At 44.3% G+C, this 17,589-nt stretch overlaps 1 protein-coding gene and 2 long non-coding RNA genes across 6 annotated transcripts in view; 1 reads left to right on the top strand and 2 right to left on the bottom strand.

Moving 5' to 3' along the window:
- LOC144582651 (uncharacterized) lies at positions 1–681 on the bottom strand. The gene is made up of 2 exons (XR_013535814.1): positions 391–681; positions 1–247 (listed from the first exon to the last, which is right to left on the bottom strand). It is a non-coding gene; the product is annotated as an uncharacterized LOC144582651 (long non-coding RNA).
- Positions 682–971: 290 nt separating this feature from the next.
- LOC144582652 (uncharacterized) lies at positions 972–4,736 on the top strand. Its single transcript, XR_013535815.1, has 2 exons — positions 972–2,206; positions 4,488–4,736. It is a non-coding gene; the product is annotated as an uncharacterized LOC144582652 (long non-coding RNA).
- IFT20 (intraflagellar transport 20) overlaps positions 2,376–17,589 on the bottom strand; it is a 45,051-nt gene continuing 29,837 nt past the window's right edge. The window contains exons 5-6 of one of the 4 annotated variants that reach the window (XM_054256182.2): positions 11,858–11,973; positions 2,376–2,987 (exon numbers count right to left, since the gene is read on the bottom strand). In XM_054256182.2, the coding sequence (XP_054112157.1) occupies positions 11,895–11,973 (79 nt within the window). In that variant the 3' untranslated portion in view covers positions 2,376–2,987; positions 11,858–11,894. Of the gene's footprint in view, positions 2,988–3,393; positions 7,924–11,800; positions 11,974–17,589 lie in introns of those variants that run through there. The other 3 variants (XM_035300974.3, XM_035300973.3, XM_078373993.1) reach the window with 3 other exon arrangements.

Genomic DNA, 17,589 nt, shown 5'->3' with positions numbered 1-17,589 from the left:
AAGCTCCAGGACGCTGGTATCTCCCTGCACGCTCTCCCCCAGTGGCTTTCTCTGGCTCCTACCCAAGCTGCCCCCAGCCCCGAGGCTCCTGGCTCGGTGCCAAGCATCCAGGCTGTCCTACCTGGGCCCCCGAGAGGAGGCTGGTGGTCAGGGTTCCGAGGTGTTCAGCCACTGGGGGTTCGCGATGGTCCATGGAGGGGATTTCGTGGCGTTCGCAGTTTTCTTGTGGGTTTTAGATTTCTTCGAGCTGGGAACACGTCTTTGCATTGGTCAAGAGGGCGCTCCCCGAGCCCAGCTAGGGCCGCGATGCGGGTGAGGGTGCCCGGCGGCGTCCGTGTCCCCCAGCACCCTCCGCCGTCCTCCCCCCCCTCGCACCCTCTGCCTGCCCACCTGCTGCTGAAGAGCCTCCCCACGTACTTCTCAGTCGAGCCTAGGTTCAGCTGCCGCGGTACCTGCAGCTCCTCGCCCAGGGCGCCCTCCGGCGGCAGCAGCAGCCACACGAGGCCCGCTACGGCCAGAACGCATGCGCAGCGTAGAGCCGGCATCTGGAGGGGGCGGGGTGCACAGAACTGCAGGAGGTCACGTGACGCCGGGGGTGGGGCCCGCGCGCGCCCAGACCGCTGCTTGCAGGTATTCCGCGGGGAAAGCCAGCTGGGATGCTGGGGTTCTCAGAACGAGGGACGTGGCTATTTCTGGGACACATACCAGTGCACGGACGCCCTAAGGGACATCCTGGTGCCCGGGGGAATGGTGCACACCTGGACATGCTGGAGGGCATCGAGGTAAAAATGAACTGGGAGACACACCCTAAGGTGGACTCTCAGCCCCTCGCTCTTCCGGACTCCCTTAGTCATTCCAGGAACTGTGAAGGGGTGTGGGGAGGGAGGAAAGGAGGAAGCTCAGAGGCTACCTGGCACCCTGAGGTCAGGAGGCAGTGGTGGCAGCGCTGTGATGGGCAGGATGAGGGAATGTGGCTTGAGGACACAGCTCCGAGTGGGTCTCCCTGTCAGTCGCCCCTTAAACTCTGACTGAAAGCTGCCATTTAAATGGAACTTCCAAATTCACTATGGAGCACATGCCCAGATTCCCAGAGAGCAGTAGGACAGGGGCTCCTGCCTCCACTTCTCCGAGAAGAACACTGAGATGCAAAGAGAAGTTGCTCAGCCACCTGGTTCAGGCACAGCTGGGGTTAAACCCGCCGTTCTGACTCCAAGTAGGTGTGTGACCGTTTGGTCCGCCCATTTCTGGGGCCCCTGATATAAGCCCTGTGGGCTTCCTGTGATGCAGGATGATTCTCAGATGTCATTATCTACCACTCACTGTGGAACAGGCCCAACGATAGATCGACCTTGAGACTCGTGGATGATTTGCCCCAAACTTACCATCCCACCCACTGGGACCACCGCTACTCCTCTCTGCTGGGGGTGGCCCAAACCTAGCCTCCCACTGGCTCCCTACTTCCTACCTGCCCTCCAGTGTATCTGGGGTGCTGGTGACATCCCAAGAGAGACACAGAGGCCACTAACTTGGCTGCAGACCATGGAGAGCAGCTGGCCTTGGAGGGGCCGGGATGTCCTGCACAGCATCACTGCATTTTTTTAAAAGTCCCATCAAAGCCCTTTCTTCTTGGTGAGGGAGTCCCATGGTGTCCTGTGTTCTCCCTTCTAGACTGCATGCTTCCTGAGTGCAGCTGGGGTCTTGTTCACCTCTGAACCTCCAGCAGCTGGCACAGTGCCCAGCTCACTGTGGGCCTCCATGGATGCTTAGGGTGGTGGAGATGGGAGGCAGGGGGAAGGGAGGTAGGTAGGAGGGGAGTAGAAGGGAAAGAGGGTCTCATGGATCAATGGATGTGACCAAAAAAGGGACAATGGGACAGATAGATGAATGAGTGAACAAATGCATGGTGTGGCTCCTGTCATTGGGCCTGGAACCAGCCGCTGCCCATCCTCACGTGTTCATGCACCTTGTTTCCATGTGTGTATGGAAGAGACAGAGGGAGGCAACTGAGGAACCCCGTCTTGGCTTTAGCTTGTACCTAGTCTTTTCCACAGCTTCCCTGTGGCCTCCAGGAATGCCTTAGGGCACCAGAAGAAGCTGGGTGAGCTGTCAAATGACTCCCTGGAGTGCTCCTAGGCAAGACCTGTGGTCCTGAGAAGCAATTAGAAATCACTGCTAGAGTCTGAGACCAGACTGCTGCATCCAGAAGGTAAGTCCAGTATATTCTGGGATAATGCAGGGGTGTGGAGGTATGGGGACTACTGTAGGAATGCAGCCTGAGGTAGCTGACATCTGGATCAGGGCAACCATGGGAACAGGTATAGGGGACTAGATAGTAACAGGGATGGAAAGGAGAATTAGGACTCTAACAAAGTCCTGATGTAGGATGTGAGGTAAATTTTAATGGTGACTTAACAGAAAAATCTGAAAGTTGGTACATTGTCAGTGGGAACAGTGACATAATAAAAAGAGGGGAGAGAAAGAATAGCCAAGACCACTCTGAAGAAGGAGGAGGAGGAATGACATGTCCCACATGCCATTATGACTTATAAAGCAATTAACAATGAAAACAGTATGGCAGCAGTGCAGGTACAGAAGGAGAAGGAAAGGCAAATCCTACACTTGACCCAAGATGAAAGAGCCAGATGCAGCTCCATATATTTGGGAGCCTTCGAAAGAGGGGACTGCAGGCCAGATGATTACAGATGGCTCACACCTGTAATCACAGCACCTCCCCACCTGTAATCACTTGGGGAGGCCGAAGCGGGCAGATCACATGGTCAGTAGATCAAGACCATCCTGGCCAACACGGTGAAACCCCTGTCTCTACTAAAAATACGAAAATTAGCTGGGTGTGGTGGCGCGAGCCTATAATCCCAGTTACTTGAGAGGCTGACGCAGGAGAATCACTTGAACCTTGGGGGCGGAGGTTGCAGTGAGCCGAGAGGGCACCACTGCACTCCAGCCTGGGTGACGGAGCAACACTCTGTCTCAAAAAGAAGAAGAAGAAGAGACTACAATAAATGCCAACAGTTCTGGTTATTATCCATACAGAAAAAAGACACCTCGAGTAACACATAAAAATAAACTCTAGCTTGCTTAAAATCCAGTGGAAACAACAAAGCTTTCAAACTTTCTGAAGAAAATACAGATGGCGTAAAGGACCTCAGGCTAGGTAAGGATTTCTTAAATAAGATAAAACCCAAAAATCACCTTCCCCACAAAACCCACGAACCACAAAGGGAAAGACTGATACAAGTGACTACATTAAAGCAAAAAACTTCTGTACACGAACACCACAAAATAAATATATGAATGGCACAGACTGGAGGATCTCTGCAGCAGACAACAAAGAATTCATGTGCAGAAAATATACAAAGAATTGTTACAAATCAATAGGAAAAGTCAAACAAGGCAATGTTTTTTTAATAGGGAAAGGGCAGATGACAGAAAAGATAACCCAAATCATCAAACACAAAGGGAAAGCAGTGACATCACATTTATCTTGTCAAACTGACATATATTTTAAAGTTTGAAGATATAGGAAAACTGGAACTCTCATTCCCAGCTGGTAGGATTATAAATTGTTAAAATATTTTATTTTTTTTGAGGCAGAGTTTCGCTCTGGTTACCCAGGCTGGAGTGCAATGGCACGATCTTGGCTCACCGCAACCTCCGCTTCCTGGGTTCAGGCAATTCTCCTGCCTCAGCCTCCTGAGTAGCTGGGATTACAGGCACGTGCCACCATGCCCAGCTAATTTTTTGTATATTTAGTAGAGACGGGGTTTCACCATGTTGACCAGGATGGTCTCGATCTCTTGACCTCGTGATCCACCCGCCTCGGCCTCCCAAAGTGCTGGGATTACAGGCTTGAGCCACTGCGCCCGGCAGTTAAAATATTTTAAATGCTTTCTGACAATAACTGATAGAATAAGGTATGCATCCATCCTGTGACCCAGCATTTAGAGGAATATGTCCAGAGAGGTTCCAGCATACATTGAGGAGATATACATGGCACAGATGTTCATCAAAGCACTTTTATACAGGCCCATAATCCACTGACTTTTCCCATCCAATCTCTATTTGCTTTGAACCAATTAAAGAAGATGTAGCCAATAATGCAATTCAATCACTACATTTCATGCTATGAAAAAAATAAATGTGAAACAACAAAGAAAGTATGAATGGCATGCTGGGAACTAATATGCCAAGTAGAAAATCGGTTTCAAACTGAACTGGGAATTCCAAGAACACAGCATGCTGGAAGTCAATCAGAAACAGTCCTGGCTGGTTTCGAATTCCTGGCCTCAAGCTACCCTCCTGCCTCAGACTCCAAATGTGCTGGGATTGCAAGTGTGAGCCACCACACCAGGCCAGAAGTTAGTGCAATATTAATTAATATAATTTAACCATAAGGCTTAAATTGTAACATTACATGTTTCTATCCTATTGTATTGAATTCAAATCTTGTTTTCTCCCTGTAATCCTAGCACTTTGCAAGGCTGAAGTGGGAAGATTGCGTGAGGCCAGGAATTTGAGACCAGCCTGGGTAACACAGCAAGACCTCATCTCTAATGGGGGAAAAAGAAGACTAATTTTCATTTAGTCGTAAAATGTAGTCTAAATATTGTTGCGACTTACCTAATGCAGGCCTTACCCTACTGTATTCATTTATTTCCTAACTGAAACAAGACTGGGAAGGAGGTATACATAAATAAAACCAAAGAAATGCCCCCGACCGTACTCTGCTTTCATTCTGCCTACTCTGGGTCTTTTCTAAAACAATTATATTTTTTGAATAGTAATACAAGTACATAATATCAAATTTTTTAAATATAGTAAAATGCAACTCAGTTTCCCTTCAGAGAGTCTATCTTTACAAAAATTTTTATCTTCATGGTCAAGCAAATACAAACATAAATATACAGGCACACTCCTGTATACCCACAGAATGCACCATTTTAATATTTCACAATAAAATGCCTCTGTTTTACTACCCAGGCTATAGAGGATGTCCATCTCTCTTAACACATTTTTTCAGCTGATTTTATAAAGTAAAATTTTTACGTGTATTTATTTCAATCCCAAAATATAATACAATGTTCTTAAAAAGATGTGTGAGATGTCTGGAGACACATTCCAAGTAAAACTAACACAACACAAAACTGAAAATCTGCTTCAGTATCAACAGAAGGAATGTACCTGTTATTACACAGGAAGCAACTGTGTGTTATCATATTAATTATTTCGTGACCAGGAAGAATGCTTAAGAATTTTATACCCTAAGAAGTTTGTTAATTGCATGAATAGCCCAGGCATAGTAGATCACACCTATAATCCCAGCACTGTGTGAGTCCAAAGTGGAAGGATCACGTGAGCTCAGGAGTTTGAGACCAGCCTGGGCAACATAGTGAGATCCTGTCTCTATAAAAAATTTCTTAAAAATTAGCCAGGCATGGTGGTGTGCACCTGTAGTCCCCACTACTCAGGAGTCTAAAGCAGGAGGATCACTAGAGCTGGGGAGATCAAGGCTGCAGTGGCTATCATTACGCACTCCAGCCTGGGCAACAAAACGAGACTGTTTCAAAAAAAAAAAAATACTGGATTCAAGAATACATCCATTTTAATTTTTAAGTAATCTAAATTGTTCTCTGTAGTGGCTTTCACCAATGTACAGTCTCATGACTATGATGTACCTGTTTTCCTGTAATCTTACCAAGCTAACTTTTTACAGTTTAACATGCACATCTCTTACTATGATAATGGTTGAGAATATTTTCATATTTGAAGGCCATCTGCGGCTGGGTGTGGTGGCTAATGCTTGTAATCCCAGCACTTTGGGAGGCTGAGGTGGGTGGATCACCTGAGGTCAACAGTTCAAGACCAGCTTGGCCAACACGGTGAAACTCTGTCTCTACTAAAAATACAAAAAAAATAGCTGGGTGTGGTAGCTCATGCCTGTAATCCCAGCTACTTGCGAGGTTGAGGCAGGAGAATCACTTGAACCTGAGACATGGAGGTTGCAGTAAGCCAAGATTGCACCACTGCACTCCAGCCTGGGTGGCAGAGCAAGACTCTGTCTTGGCCAGGCATGGTGGCTCACACCTGTAAGCCAGCACTTTGGGAGGCCGAGGCAGGAAGATCACAAGGTCAAGAGATCAAGATCATCCTGGCCAACATGGTGAAACCCAATCTCTACTAAAAATACAAAAATTAGCTAGGCATGGTGGTGTATGCCTGTAGCCCCAAGCTACTCGGGAGGCTGAGACAGAAGAATCACTTGAGCCCAGGAGGCAGAGGTTGTAGTGAGCCAATATCGCACCACTGCACTCCAGCCTTGTGAAAGAGTGAGACTCCATCTCAAAAAATAAAAATACTCTGTCTCAAAAAAATAAAAAGTAAATGCCATCTGCATTACCTTTCTGTACACAGTGTTTATATAAGTTCCCATTTTCTATTGTATTTAGGTCTTCCTCGAACTGATAAATACCTGAAGGAAAGTCATTCTTTGCCTATAATGAGATATTACAGATATTTTCCCCAGTCTATTTGTTTGTTGACTTTGTTATGATGAAATATAGCCAAATTTATCCTTTTTTTATTTGAAATGGGCTTGCTCTGTTGCCCAGGCTGGAGTACAGTGGCAGGATCACAGCTCAGTGCAGCTTCAAACCCCTGGAGTCAAGCGATCCTCCACCTCAGCCTTCCAAACAGCTCCATGGCTGGCTAATCTGTTTTTTAAAGTTTCTTTCGAGACAGGGTTGTCTTGTTGTCCAAGCTGGTCTTGAACTCCTGGCCTCAAGTGATCCTCCCACCTTGGCTTCCCAAAGTCCTGGGATTACAGATGTGAGCCACTGTGCTTGGCCTTATCATTTTCTTAACTCATTTATGCCTGAGGTTGCAATTTTTTGAATTTTTGTAATCAGACCTTGGCGATGAACTTGAGCAGGACATGAATAACTCCAAGATGCTTAGCTTTCCAATACTGGATGCTAGGCATATTTATCCATGTCTTACGGCTTCTAAGCTTTGGGTTAAGCTTAGAAAAGTTTTTCTTATTCAAATACTATTTTAAAGATACTAATCCAACCATTGTTCGTTTTAATAATTTTATGATCTCTCATTTAAACCTCTCATTCATCTGGAATCTTTCTGGGGTAAGGAATGACAATGGGGATCTGACTGTTTAAATTCTGTGTTGTTATTCCGTTGTCCCAACACCACTACTGAGTGACTGAGGCTCTTTTTGGATGTTTGACTTTTTAGAAGTTAGACTCAGAAGTAGAGATGACTAATGAGCTCAGAATTAGTGAAACCAATACCAAAAATTTGGAACTTGGGGGACCCTAAAACACATATAACATTAAAAAAGCACAGATCCTGAAGTCCAACATCTATCACATAGAAAGCATATTAACTGCTACTGTTGTTAGTCTTGGAAGACCTAAGGATGGATTATCTCCAATTCAATTAAAATAACTATGTACTATACAATAGGTGTTTATAAAAAGCATTTATATGGCACTTTTACTTTGTATAATGTGAATTCACTTACTTTCTCTTCATATCTACTCTTTAAGAAGATGGGCAGAGATTTGAATTTCCATTTATTGCTGAGGAAAGTAATTCGGTGATGGTACCTTGTCCCTTTACTTATAGGAAATGGTAGTGCCAAACTCAAACCCAGACCTTATATTTTCAAATATTTACCACTGCTTTTATGCCCCACACCAAGTACTTTCATGAAAAAATTAATAAGACTCCCTGCTCACAAGGAGGTTGAAACGATTTTTCAATTAAATATTCAGACCGATCACATACTTAATTCTAAGCATGAAAGGAGAACATAGAAGTAGAAAACATCATCCTTGGCTTCAAGAAAACTTCAAAGGTCTACAGCAGTTCAAAAAAGCAAGACTTGAGGGACTGGAAAATAAACATGAAGGTCAGGAACCATCTTATATACTCTCTCCATGTCTTATGTTATTTACTGCTGGTATAATTAGAATGTAGTGTTCGGGCCAGGCGCGGTGGCTCAAGCCTGTAATCCCAGCACTTTGGGAGGCCAAGGCAGGTAGATCACGAGGTCAAGACTGGTCAACATGGTGAAACCCCATCTCTACTAAAAATACAAAAAATTAGCTGGGCATGGTGGCGTGTGCCTGTAATCCCAACTACTCAGGAGGCTGAGGCAGGAGAATTGCCTGAACCCAGGAGGCGGAGGTTGTGGTGAGCCGAGATCGTGCCATTGCACTCCAGCCTGGGTAACAAAAGTGAAACTCCGTATCAAAAAAAAAATAGTGTTTAGGTAAGTAAATCATTGTTGCTTGTCTAAATGTACTGATCGAACCTGCTAGACAGGGTGAGATATGAAACAATAACAGGCCCCATTTATTTTTCCCTGGGGCTAAACTTTTATCTGTGTTCAAAATTTTATTTTTCTGTGAAATATATATATATATAATTTTTTTGAGACGGAGTTTCGCTCTTACCTAGGCTGGAGTGCAATGGCACGATCTTGGCTCACCGCAACCTCCGCCTCCTGGGTTCAAGCAATTCTCCTGCCTCAGCCTCCCGAGTAGCTGGGACTACAGGTGTGCGCCACCATGCCCAGCTAATTTTTGTATTTTTAGTAGAGACGGGGTTTCACCATGTTGACCAGGATGGTCTCGATCTCTTGACCTCGTGATCCACCCGCCTCGGCCTCCCAAAGTGCTGGGATTATAGTGTGAAATATATTTAATCAATAGGTGTAGCCCAGAAGTGGTGCCTGACCTTTCTTCATTACAGTGTCTAAGAGCTATCTGATGATTTTTTATATTTTTAGTAGAGAGGGGATTTCCCTATGTTGGCCAGCTGGTCTCATACTCCTGATCTCAAGTGATCCACCCGCCTCAGCCTCTAAAAGTATTGGGATTACCAGCCTAGGCCACCGCGACAGGTCTATGGATGCTACTTAAAACACTACGTTGGTACAAGTAGCTTATGGCTCAAACAGGTAATCTAGACAGAACAAGGGCAATGAATACTAAATTTCTTTCTTCCTTTTTTTTTTTTGAGACAGGGTCTTGCCCTGTCACCCAGGCTGGGGTACAGTGGCACAGTCACACAGCTCACTGCAACCTGGACGTGTTGAACTTTGCATGCCCAGCCAATTCATTTCTAAAGGAGTACTTATTTTGAAAAATATATATATATATTTTTCTGAGATGGAGTTTCGCTCTTGTTACCCAGGCTGGAGTGCAATGGCACGATCTCGGCTCACCGCAACCTCTGCCTCCTGGGTTCAGGTGATTCTCCTCCCTCAGCCTCCTGAGTAGCTGGGATTACAGGCACGTGCCACCATGCCCAGCTAATTTTTTGTATTTTTAGTAGAGACGGGGTTTCACCATGTTGACCATGATGGTCTCAATCTCTTGACCTCGTGATCCACCCGCCTCGGCCTCCCAAAGTGCTGGGATTACAGGCGCGAGCCACTGCGCCCGGCTGAAAAATAATTTTTAAAAAATGAATTCTTCACTTAATTTCGGTTACTATAATAATGACTAAAAGTCTTTTGGCTTTTGTTTTTTGTTGTTGTTTTTGAGATGGAGTCTCACTCTGTTGCCCAGGCTGGAGTACAATGATGCGATCTCAGCTCACTGCAACCTTCACCTCCTGGGTTCAAGTGATTCTCCTGCCTCAGCCTCCTGCGTCTCTGGGATTACAGGTGCCCGCCACTCCACCGGGCTAGTTTTTGTATTTTTAGTAGAGACGAGGTTTCACCATGTTAGCCAGGCTGGTCTTGAACTCCTGACCTCAGGTGATTCACCTGCCTTGGCCTCCCAAGGTGCTGGGATTACAGGTGTGAGCCACCACACCCAGCTGTGGCTTTTTTATTTTTTAATATATAATTTGGGGTTTAATTATAATCTCATAGAACCAAAAATAAATTATAGAATTTTTTTTTCTTTTTAAAAACTGTTGGCCAGGCACGGTGGCTCACACCTGTAATCCTGGTCTTTCGGAGGCTGAGGCAAGCGGATCACCTGAGGTCGAGTTTGAGACCAGCCTGGCCAATATAAAGTGAAACTCCATCTCTACTAAAAATATAAAAATTATCTGGGCATAGCTGTGCACTCCTGTGGTGTTCGCGCCAAAGGCTCGAGACAGTTGACTTGCCTCAGTTTGGCTGCTGGACCTGTACTGCATTTCCTCACCTCGAGGGCTGTCGAGTGAGACAGGGCCATAAGCTGACTCACTAAAAGCAACAACAGAATGCAAAGCAAAGGCCTGCAGTTTATGAGGACATTGTGCTGTCTGCTTCCATGTCCCCCTTCAGTCTCTGTGTAAGCAATAAACTTGCTGCAATTGAAATGTCTAAGAGGAGCAGAGACCTCTGCCCATATTTTCCCTGGAGCCAAGCCTTTGTTTTAGCTCCTGATGAAAAACAGGTTTAACCAGCCACCTTAAGGGTGCCATTGTATCTTTGGAATGTAAAATCATTGAAATGTAAACTGCTACCACTAGCCCCCTTAAACTGCTTCCTGAGCAGGATATCACAAGCCCCGGATATCTATTTTATGGAGTTTGTTTCCTTTCTGTTTTCCCCTTTGTTTCTTTCTGCTGAGATGAGGTAAATGTAAACAAGACAAAAGGTATAAAAGCTGTAACCCACAAAAATAAATTTGCTGCGTTTTGGCCATAATCTTCACGCAGCCCTCCAGACTCTACTTTTCTATATTCTTTCTTTTCCGCGCACTCTCTCTCTCAGGTTGAACTAGACATCTACGTTGGCGGTCTCGGGGACTCCCGCGGGTCGGTAGTCCCCCGGCAGACGTGCCGGACCCCGACACACTCCTGTAATCCCAGCTACTTGGGAAGCTAAGGCAGGAGAATCACTTGAACCCAGGAGGAGGAGGTTGCAGTGAGCTGAAATTGTGTCACTGCACTCCAGCCTGAGCAACAGAGCAAGACTCCATCTCTCAAACACACACACACACACACAGTCTGGTTTACAACAAAGATGTATGATACAAGTAGGCTGCTTATAATTTTTTTCCTTCTCAATAATCAACTTGATATAATTTAAATGTACATGGAAGAATTGCAAAGGAATCCTAACTTTAAATTAATAAATAAGGCAACTGAATGTTGACAAATAGTAATAAGCAAAAAGCTGGTTTTCTACCTAATTCAGAGTTCTCACAAACCATCTATTTGTTTTCTCTCTCTGATCAAAATGGAGGATGTGGGGCCTGTTCTTTGGTTGGAAATGAAGTTCTAATTCTAGTTTAACCATGGAGCTAAGCTGAAAATTCAAACTTTTTTCATCTAGATTACCTCAGTTGGCCTTTTTTTCTCCCCCTATTTCTACACATAAATATATCATTAAAATGCTACATTTTTATCATTTGTTCCTCTCTATTAAACATGTGAGAAAAAGGGTGAGTCCCACCTTGTCACCCAGGCTGGAATGCAATGGCATGATCTCAGCTCACTGCAACCTCAACCTCCCGGGTTCAGGCAATTCTCTGATTCTCTTGCGTCAGTATCCCAAGTAGCTCAGACTATAGGCAAGCACCACCACGCCCGGCTAATTTTTGTATTTTTAGTAGAGATGGGGTATTCACTGTGTTGGTCAGGCTGGTCTCGAATTACTGCCTCAGCCTCCCAAAGTGCTGGGATTACAGGCATGAGCTACCGCTCCCGGATGTGTTTCTAGATTTTTTTGCACTGATTTCCCAACATATTAAATATTAGGTTACATCCCAAACTCTATCTGATTAGCGTATAGCATGAAAGAAAACAACTCTAAACTGTATTGGTTATTACCAAGTTTAATTTCATTCACATCAAGTGTCATACAAACACTACCTACCTATGTGGCTAAGACCCGAAATTAAGCCCTGATCATCTTATCGATTCTGTAGGCTTGTCAAGTGATGCTTGTTCAATTTCCAAATGTCCTTCTTCATATTGATCAAAGTGATTACCCTGAAAAAAGATGATTACAGCTATTTTTCAAAAGCAATAAATGTCAAATTTAAAATTTATTAACAGCCTAACCAAACTAAGGGTTATTATTCCTTCCTTCCTTCCCTCCCTCCCTCCCTCCCTCCCTCCCTCCCTTCCTTCCTTCCTAGAAACTGCAATCATTTTTTCAGTAGACAATCAAAACCACACCACAAATTCCAACTTTTAAAAAAATTATAAAACCATATTAGGGCCAGGCACAGTGGCTCAGGCCTGTAATCCCAACACTTTGGGAGGCAGAGGCAGGAAGATCACTTGAACCCAAGCGTTCAAAAGCAGCCTGGGCAACACAGTGAGACTCTGTTTCTTTTTTTTGAGACGGAGTTTTGCTCTGGTTACCCAGTCTGGAGTGCAATGGCGCGATCTCGGCTCCCCGTAACCTCTGCCTCCTAGGTTCAGGCAATTCTCCTGCCTCAGCCTCCTGAGTAGCTGGGATTACAGGCACGCGGCATGTGCCACTATGCCCATGCCCAACTAATTTTTTTTTGTATTTTTTTTAGTAGAGACGGGGTTTCACCATGTTGACCAGGATGGTCTTGATCTCTTGACCTCGTGATCCATCCGCCTCGGCCTCCCAAAGTGCTGGGATTACAGGCTTGAGCCACCGTGCCCGGCCTACTCTTTAAGAAAAAAGAAGTTTTAATTAGTCACACATGGTGGTATGAACCTGTGGTCCCAGCTATTTAGGAGGCTGAGGTGGGAGGATCACTTGAGCCCAGGAGGTTGAGGCTGCAGTTAGCTGTTTCAAACCACAGCATTCCAAGCCTGGGTAACAGATCAGGACCCTATTTCAAAACAACAAAACACAGCTTCTTAGAAATCCAGGCCCAGTTATCTGAACTTTGCTTCTCTTAACAGGTGCTGAAATCGTAAACTGAAACACGATCCACCATTTGGGACACGGCGACTCTCTTAGACTGACTACACGAGTAAGACTATGAACTCATGAACAAGGAAAGGCGGCGCGCTCCCCCAGGGTCCCCCAGGCTCCTGTGGCTCCGGCCAGAGGGTGAGCTGGGGGCTCCGGGACAGGCCGCGCCCTCCGCCCTGCATGCACCGGTCCCCCAACCCCTGCCTGTCCCAGGCCTTGAAGCTTCCACCCACCTCGGTGAGTTATGGCAGCTCGGCCTCTCCCAGCCCAGAGCCCACCAGCCGCCGGGTCTCCCTGCCCAAACCTGCTGGGCCTGGACAAAACGCCGCCGAGCGCCTAGACACAGCGCCTCTGGGTGGCGGGCCTAGTGACCGCCCGAACTGCGTGGTGGAGGCCCCGAGGGTGCGGAGGGCCCGGGAAGGCGGCCTAGGGACACAGGCAGGCTCGGCCGCCTCTCTAGGCGGTGACCGCTCTGTCCCCATTGGCCGAGACCTACCTAGTCCTGACCTCAACCGACAAAGCTTAATGGGCCTGCAGGTCAGTCCCAAACGATGATGTGTGGACCCGTTAGTGTCCGTTGGGTGGTTGGTCTTGGTGCTACTAGAACTTGCTGTCGGAAGAGAGAAATAGCAGAATGACAGGCCACGTTCGTCCCTTTGGAAATGCCTGCCACCCTTTGGGAAGATTTACTGGCTGTTTATAGAAGGCCTGTGTATATAATACGAAAAAGCTGCTCTCAACTCCACCCCAAATGCTTTTTAGTAGAAAACATTTGCTACATCGAGTCCTTCTAGATGCAAAGAGCTACCTGTTTTACTTTCATAAGCAATACCGCATTAAAATTTTAATATGAAGAAATAATAATGAAAATAAAATTATATTTCAATGCCGCTCAATGCTGATAACATTATTTTAACCTAAACCTGCTAAGACAATAAACTTTAAATCAACTGATATCTCCCGGCTTTTCAAGGAATTAAAAATAATCTTTTGACAGTTTCCAAAGCAATTATTCTTCAAGATGATCTGCATCAAGAGAGATAAACATGCCCCTATAATGCTGTATTTCATCATAAGCAAGTTGTCACTTTAGCTAAAATAAATAAAAAGTTTCAACAAATGATAGTTGCAGACAACTAAGATGTTCTCTCTAATCATAGTTTTCACAGATCTCTCTGCTTCATTAGGAAGGAAAAGCTCATAATTTGGTTTTAAATCAAGATACCAATTTTCTGGTTCCCTTCTTGCAATAAAGTACAGGGCATGAGGATTTGTGAGTCCCACAATGACCTAAGTCAAAAGACTAAAGACTTCAGTGTTTTGGTCTAGCCTAAGTGAATTCAGTGTGTGGAATGATAAGACAACTTGAATTGTAACTAACAAAAAGTTGCTTTGCTTTTTCAAGGTAAAATTGAAATTCTAATTGAATACATAAAATTCAGTGATGGGAGCTCTAACCTGTAATTTGCCACATTGTGTTATAAATGTTAGGTTTCTCTCACTACTCTGTGAAGTCCTTAAGACAAGAACTGAGTCTTGGTTCTCTCTTAGAAACTTAATTCTTAATATGGCAGCCAAACACTAGGGAACAATTAGGTGCTAAAATTTTGCGGCAATGATGAATGAGTTCTAGAACAAGATGGTGGTGGTGATGGTCATATGATATTGTTAATGTACTTAATGCCACTGAACTATATACTTTTTTTTTTTTTTTAAGAGAAGTGGGTCTGGCTATGTTGCCCAGGCTGCCTTCAAACTCCTGGGCTCAGCCTCCTGACTAGCTGGAACTACAGACTTCACTACATGTGGCTTGAATTACATACTTTAAAATAGTTAAAGTGATACATTTTATTACATGTATTTTACCACAATAAAATAAAATTGCATGGCAAAGTCTATACAAATAAAGAAAGGGGGGAAAAGGAGAAAAAAGGAATAGCAAGGGACAGGAAAATGTTTTCCAAAGACAAAAAAAAAAAAAAAAGGACTTAAGAGTAGGTATTTCAGGAATGAGAAAAAGCACTCATCAACAAATGATTAAAAAATTTTCTTAAAATAGCTATTAATCCTGAAAGTCTGTCTTAAATTAACCTCCAATATTTTGTTCAATTACCTTTTTAAAATAATACCTGCTTCTTCAAATTTTAATTTCTATAACATTAAAAATTTTAAGTTAAAGGTGGTAATTGGAAAGTACTTCTAAATTACTAAATCATATCCAAATACTGAGATTAGCTCAAACCTCATCATATTATAGAACACCAATGTACAGCCAAATAGCAATTCTCTCTCTACAGGCCTATACAATTTAATGTTAAAAGAATAGACCAGGCACAGTGGCTCATGCCTGTAATTCTAGCAGTTTGGGAGGCCTAAGTGGGAGCATTCATCGCTGGAGGCCAGGAAGTTAGACATCAGCTTGGGCAACACAGCGAGACCTTGTCTCTACCAAAGAATTAGCTAGGCATGTGCCTGTATTCTGAGTCCTGTAGTCCAGCCTCTTGGGAGGCTGAGGCAGGAGGATCACTTCAGCCCAGGTGTTCAAGACTGCAGGGAGCTGATTGAACCACTGCACTCAGGCCTAGGTGAAAAACAAGACTTTGTCTCAAAAAAAAAAAAAAAAAAAGAACTCATCCTAAAAACACTCATTGTGTACTATTTTTTAAAAGTAATTACAACTTTAGTTTGTTTAGAGACAGAGTTTCTCTGTCACCCAGGCTACAGTACAGTAGAGCCATCATGTCTTAAAATATATATATATATATATATATATATTTTTTTTTCTTTCTTTCTTTTTGAGACAGAGTCTCACTTGGTCACCCAGGCTGGAGTGTGCATTGGCACAATCTCGGCTCACTCCAACCTCTGCCTCCCAACTTCAAGCAATTCTCTGCCTCAGCCTCCTAAGTAGCCGGTTTACAGGTGCCTGCCACCACACCTAGCTAATTTTTGTGTTTTTAGTAGAGATGGGGTTTCACCATGTTGGCCAGGCTAGTCTTGAACTCCTGACCTAATGATCAACTCACCTCGGCCTCCCAAAGTGCTGGCATTACAGGTGTGCGCCACCTTGCCTAGGTGAGACAGAGTCTTATTCTGTTGCCCAGGCTGGAGTGCAGTGATGTGATATTGACTCACTGCAACCTCCGCCTCCTGAGTAGCTGGGATTACAGGTGGCCGAGAGCATGTCTGGTTAATTTTTTTGTATTTTTAGTAGAAACGAAGTTTTACTATCTTGGCCAGGCTGGTCTTGAACTCCTGACCTCATGATCTACCCACCTCAGCCTCCCAAAGTGCTGGGATTACAGGCATGAGCCATACACTCAATCTTTTTTCATTTTGTTTTGTTTTTGAGGCGGAGTCTTGCTCTGTCACCCAGGCTAGAGTGCAGTAGCATGATCTTCGCTCACCACAACCTCCGCCTCCTGGGTTCAAGTGATTCTCCTGCCTCAGTCTCCTGAGTAGCTGGGATCACAGGCTTGTACCACCACATCCAGCTAATTTTTTTTTTTGGTTGAAACAGGGTTTCACCATGTTGGTCAGGCTGGTCTCAAACTCCTGAGCTCAGGTGATCTGACTGCCTCAGCCTCCCAGAGTGCTGGAATTACAGGTGTGAGCCACCGTACCCCACCTGTTTTTGATTTTTGTAGAGAGGAGGGCTCACTGTGTTGCCCAGGTGGTCTCAAACTCCTGAGCTCAAGTGATCCTCCTGCCTCTGCCTCTCAAAGTTCTGGGGTTACAGGCATAAACCATCAAGTCTGGCCTAGAGTATTTAACTTAGGACAACTACATGATGGTTTTAACCAAAACGTATCACTATCAAAGACTACATAAAGAACAAACACAGATTATTAGAGAACTACCAAGTAATTCTACAAAAAGAGAAAATGGGCATTTTCTAGGAAAAACCATTTCAGCTCATTTCTGCTGCTTGAAAAATCACACAAGTTTTTCCAAACAAATAATGAATCATTAGCAAAATCCTGTTTTAATCTTAGGCTTATTTTAGAAAACCCTGGCTGGGCATGGTGGCTCACACCTGTAATCGCAGCACTTTGGAAGGCAGAGTTGCATGGATCATGAGGTCAGAAGTTCTAGACCAGCCTAGCCAACATGGTGAACCATCCCCCCACCCCACCCCCGTCTCTACTAAAAATACCAAAATTAGCAGGGCATGGTAGCACACACCTGTAATCCCACCTACTCTGGAGGCTGAGGCAGTAGAGTCGCTTGAACCCAGGAGGCAAAGGTTGCAGTGAGCTGAGATTGCGCCACTACACTCCTGCCTGGGTGACAGAGTAACTCCATCTCAAAAATAAAAAAAGAAAATCCTTCTGTAAATTACAAATTACTGTCAGCAAACACCAGGTTCCAAATAAGACACTTAACAAATTTCTAAATTTGTTAGCTAATGAACTTTTCAAATCATTCTTGATCTGTCAGATGCAATACAAATAAGGATTAATAATAGAGTTTTAGAATTGTAGTCCAAAAAAAGACCCACAAATCTATGATTAACTAATCTTCAACAAAAGTACAAAGACAATTGAACAGAGAAATGATAGTGTTTTCAATAAATGACACTGGAACTAGGTGTCCCTATGCAAAACAAAGAGCCTCAATCTATACTTTAAATGATAAAAAAAAAATTAACTCAAAATGCACTGCAGACCTAAATGTAAAACTGAAAATGATATATTCTAGAAGAA

This window comes from Callithrix jacchus, chromosome 5 (assembly GCF_049354715.1).
Source record: "Callithrix jacchus isolate 240 chromosome 5, calJac240_pri, whole genome shotgun sequence".
Taxonomy (NCBI): domain Eukaryota; kingdom Metazoa; phylum Chordata; class Mammalia; order Primates; family Cebidae; genus Callithrix; species Callithrix jacchus.
Note: the sequence above shows the minus strand (reverse complement) of the source record. Positions and strands in the feature narration are given on the sequence as shown.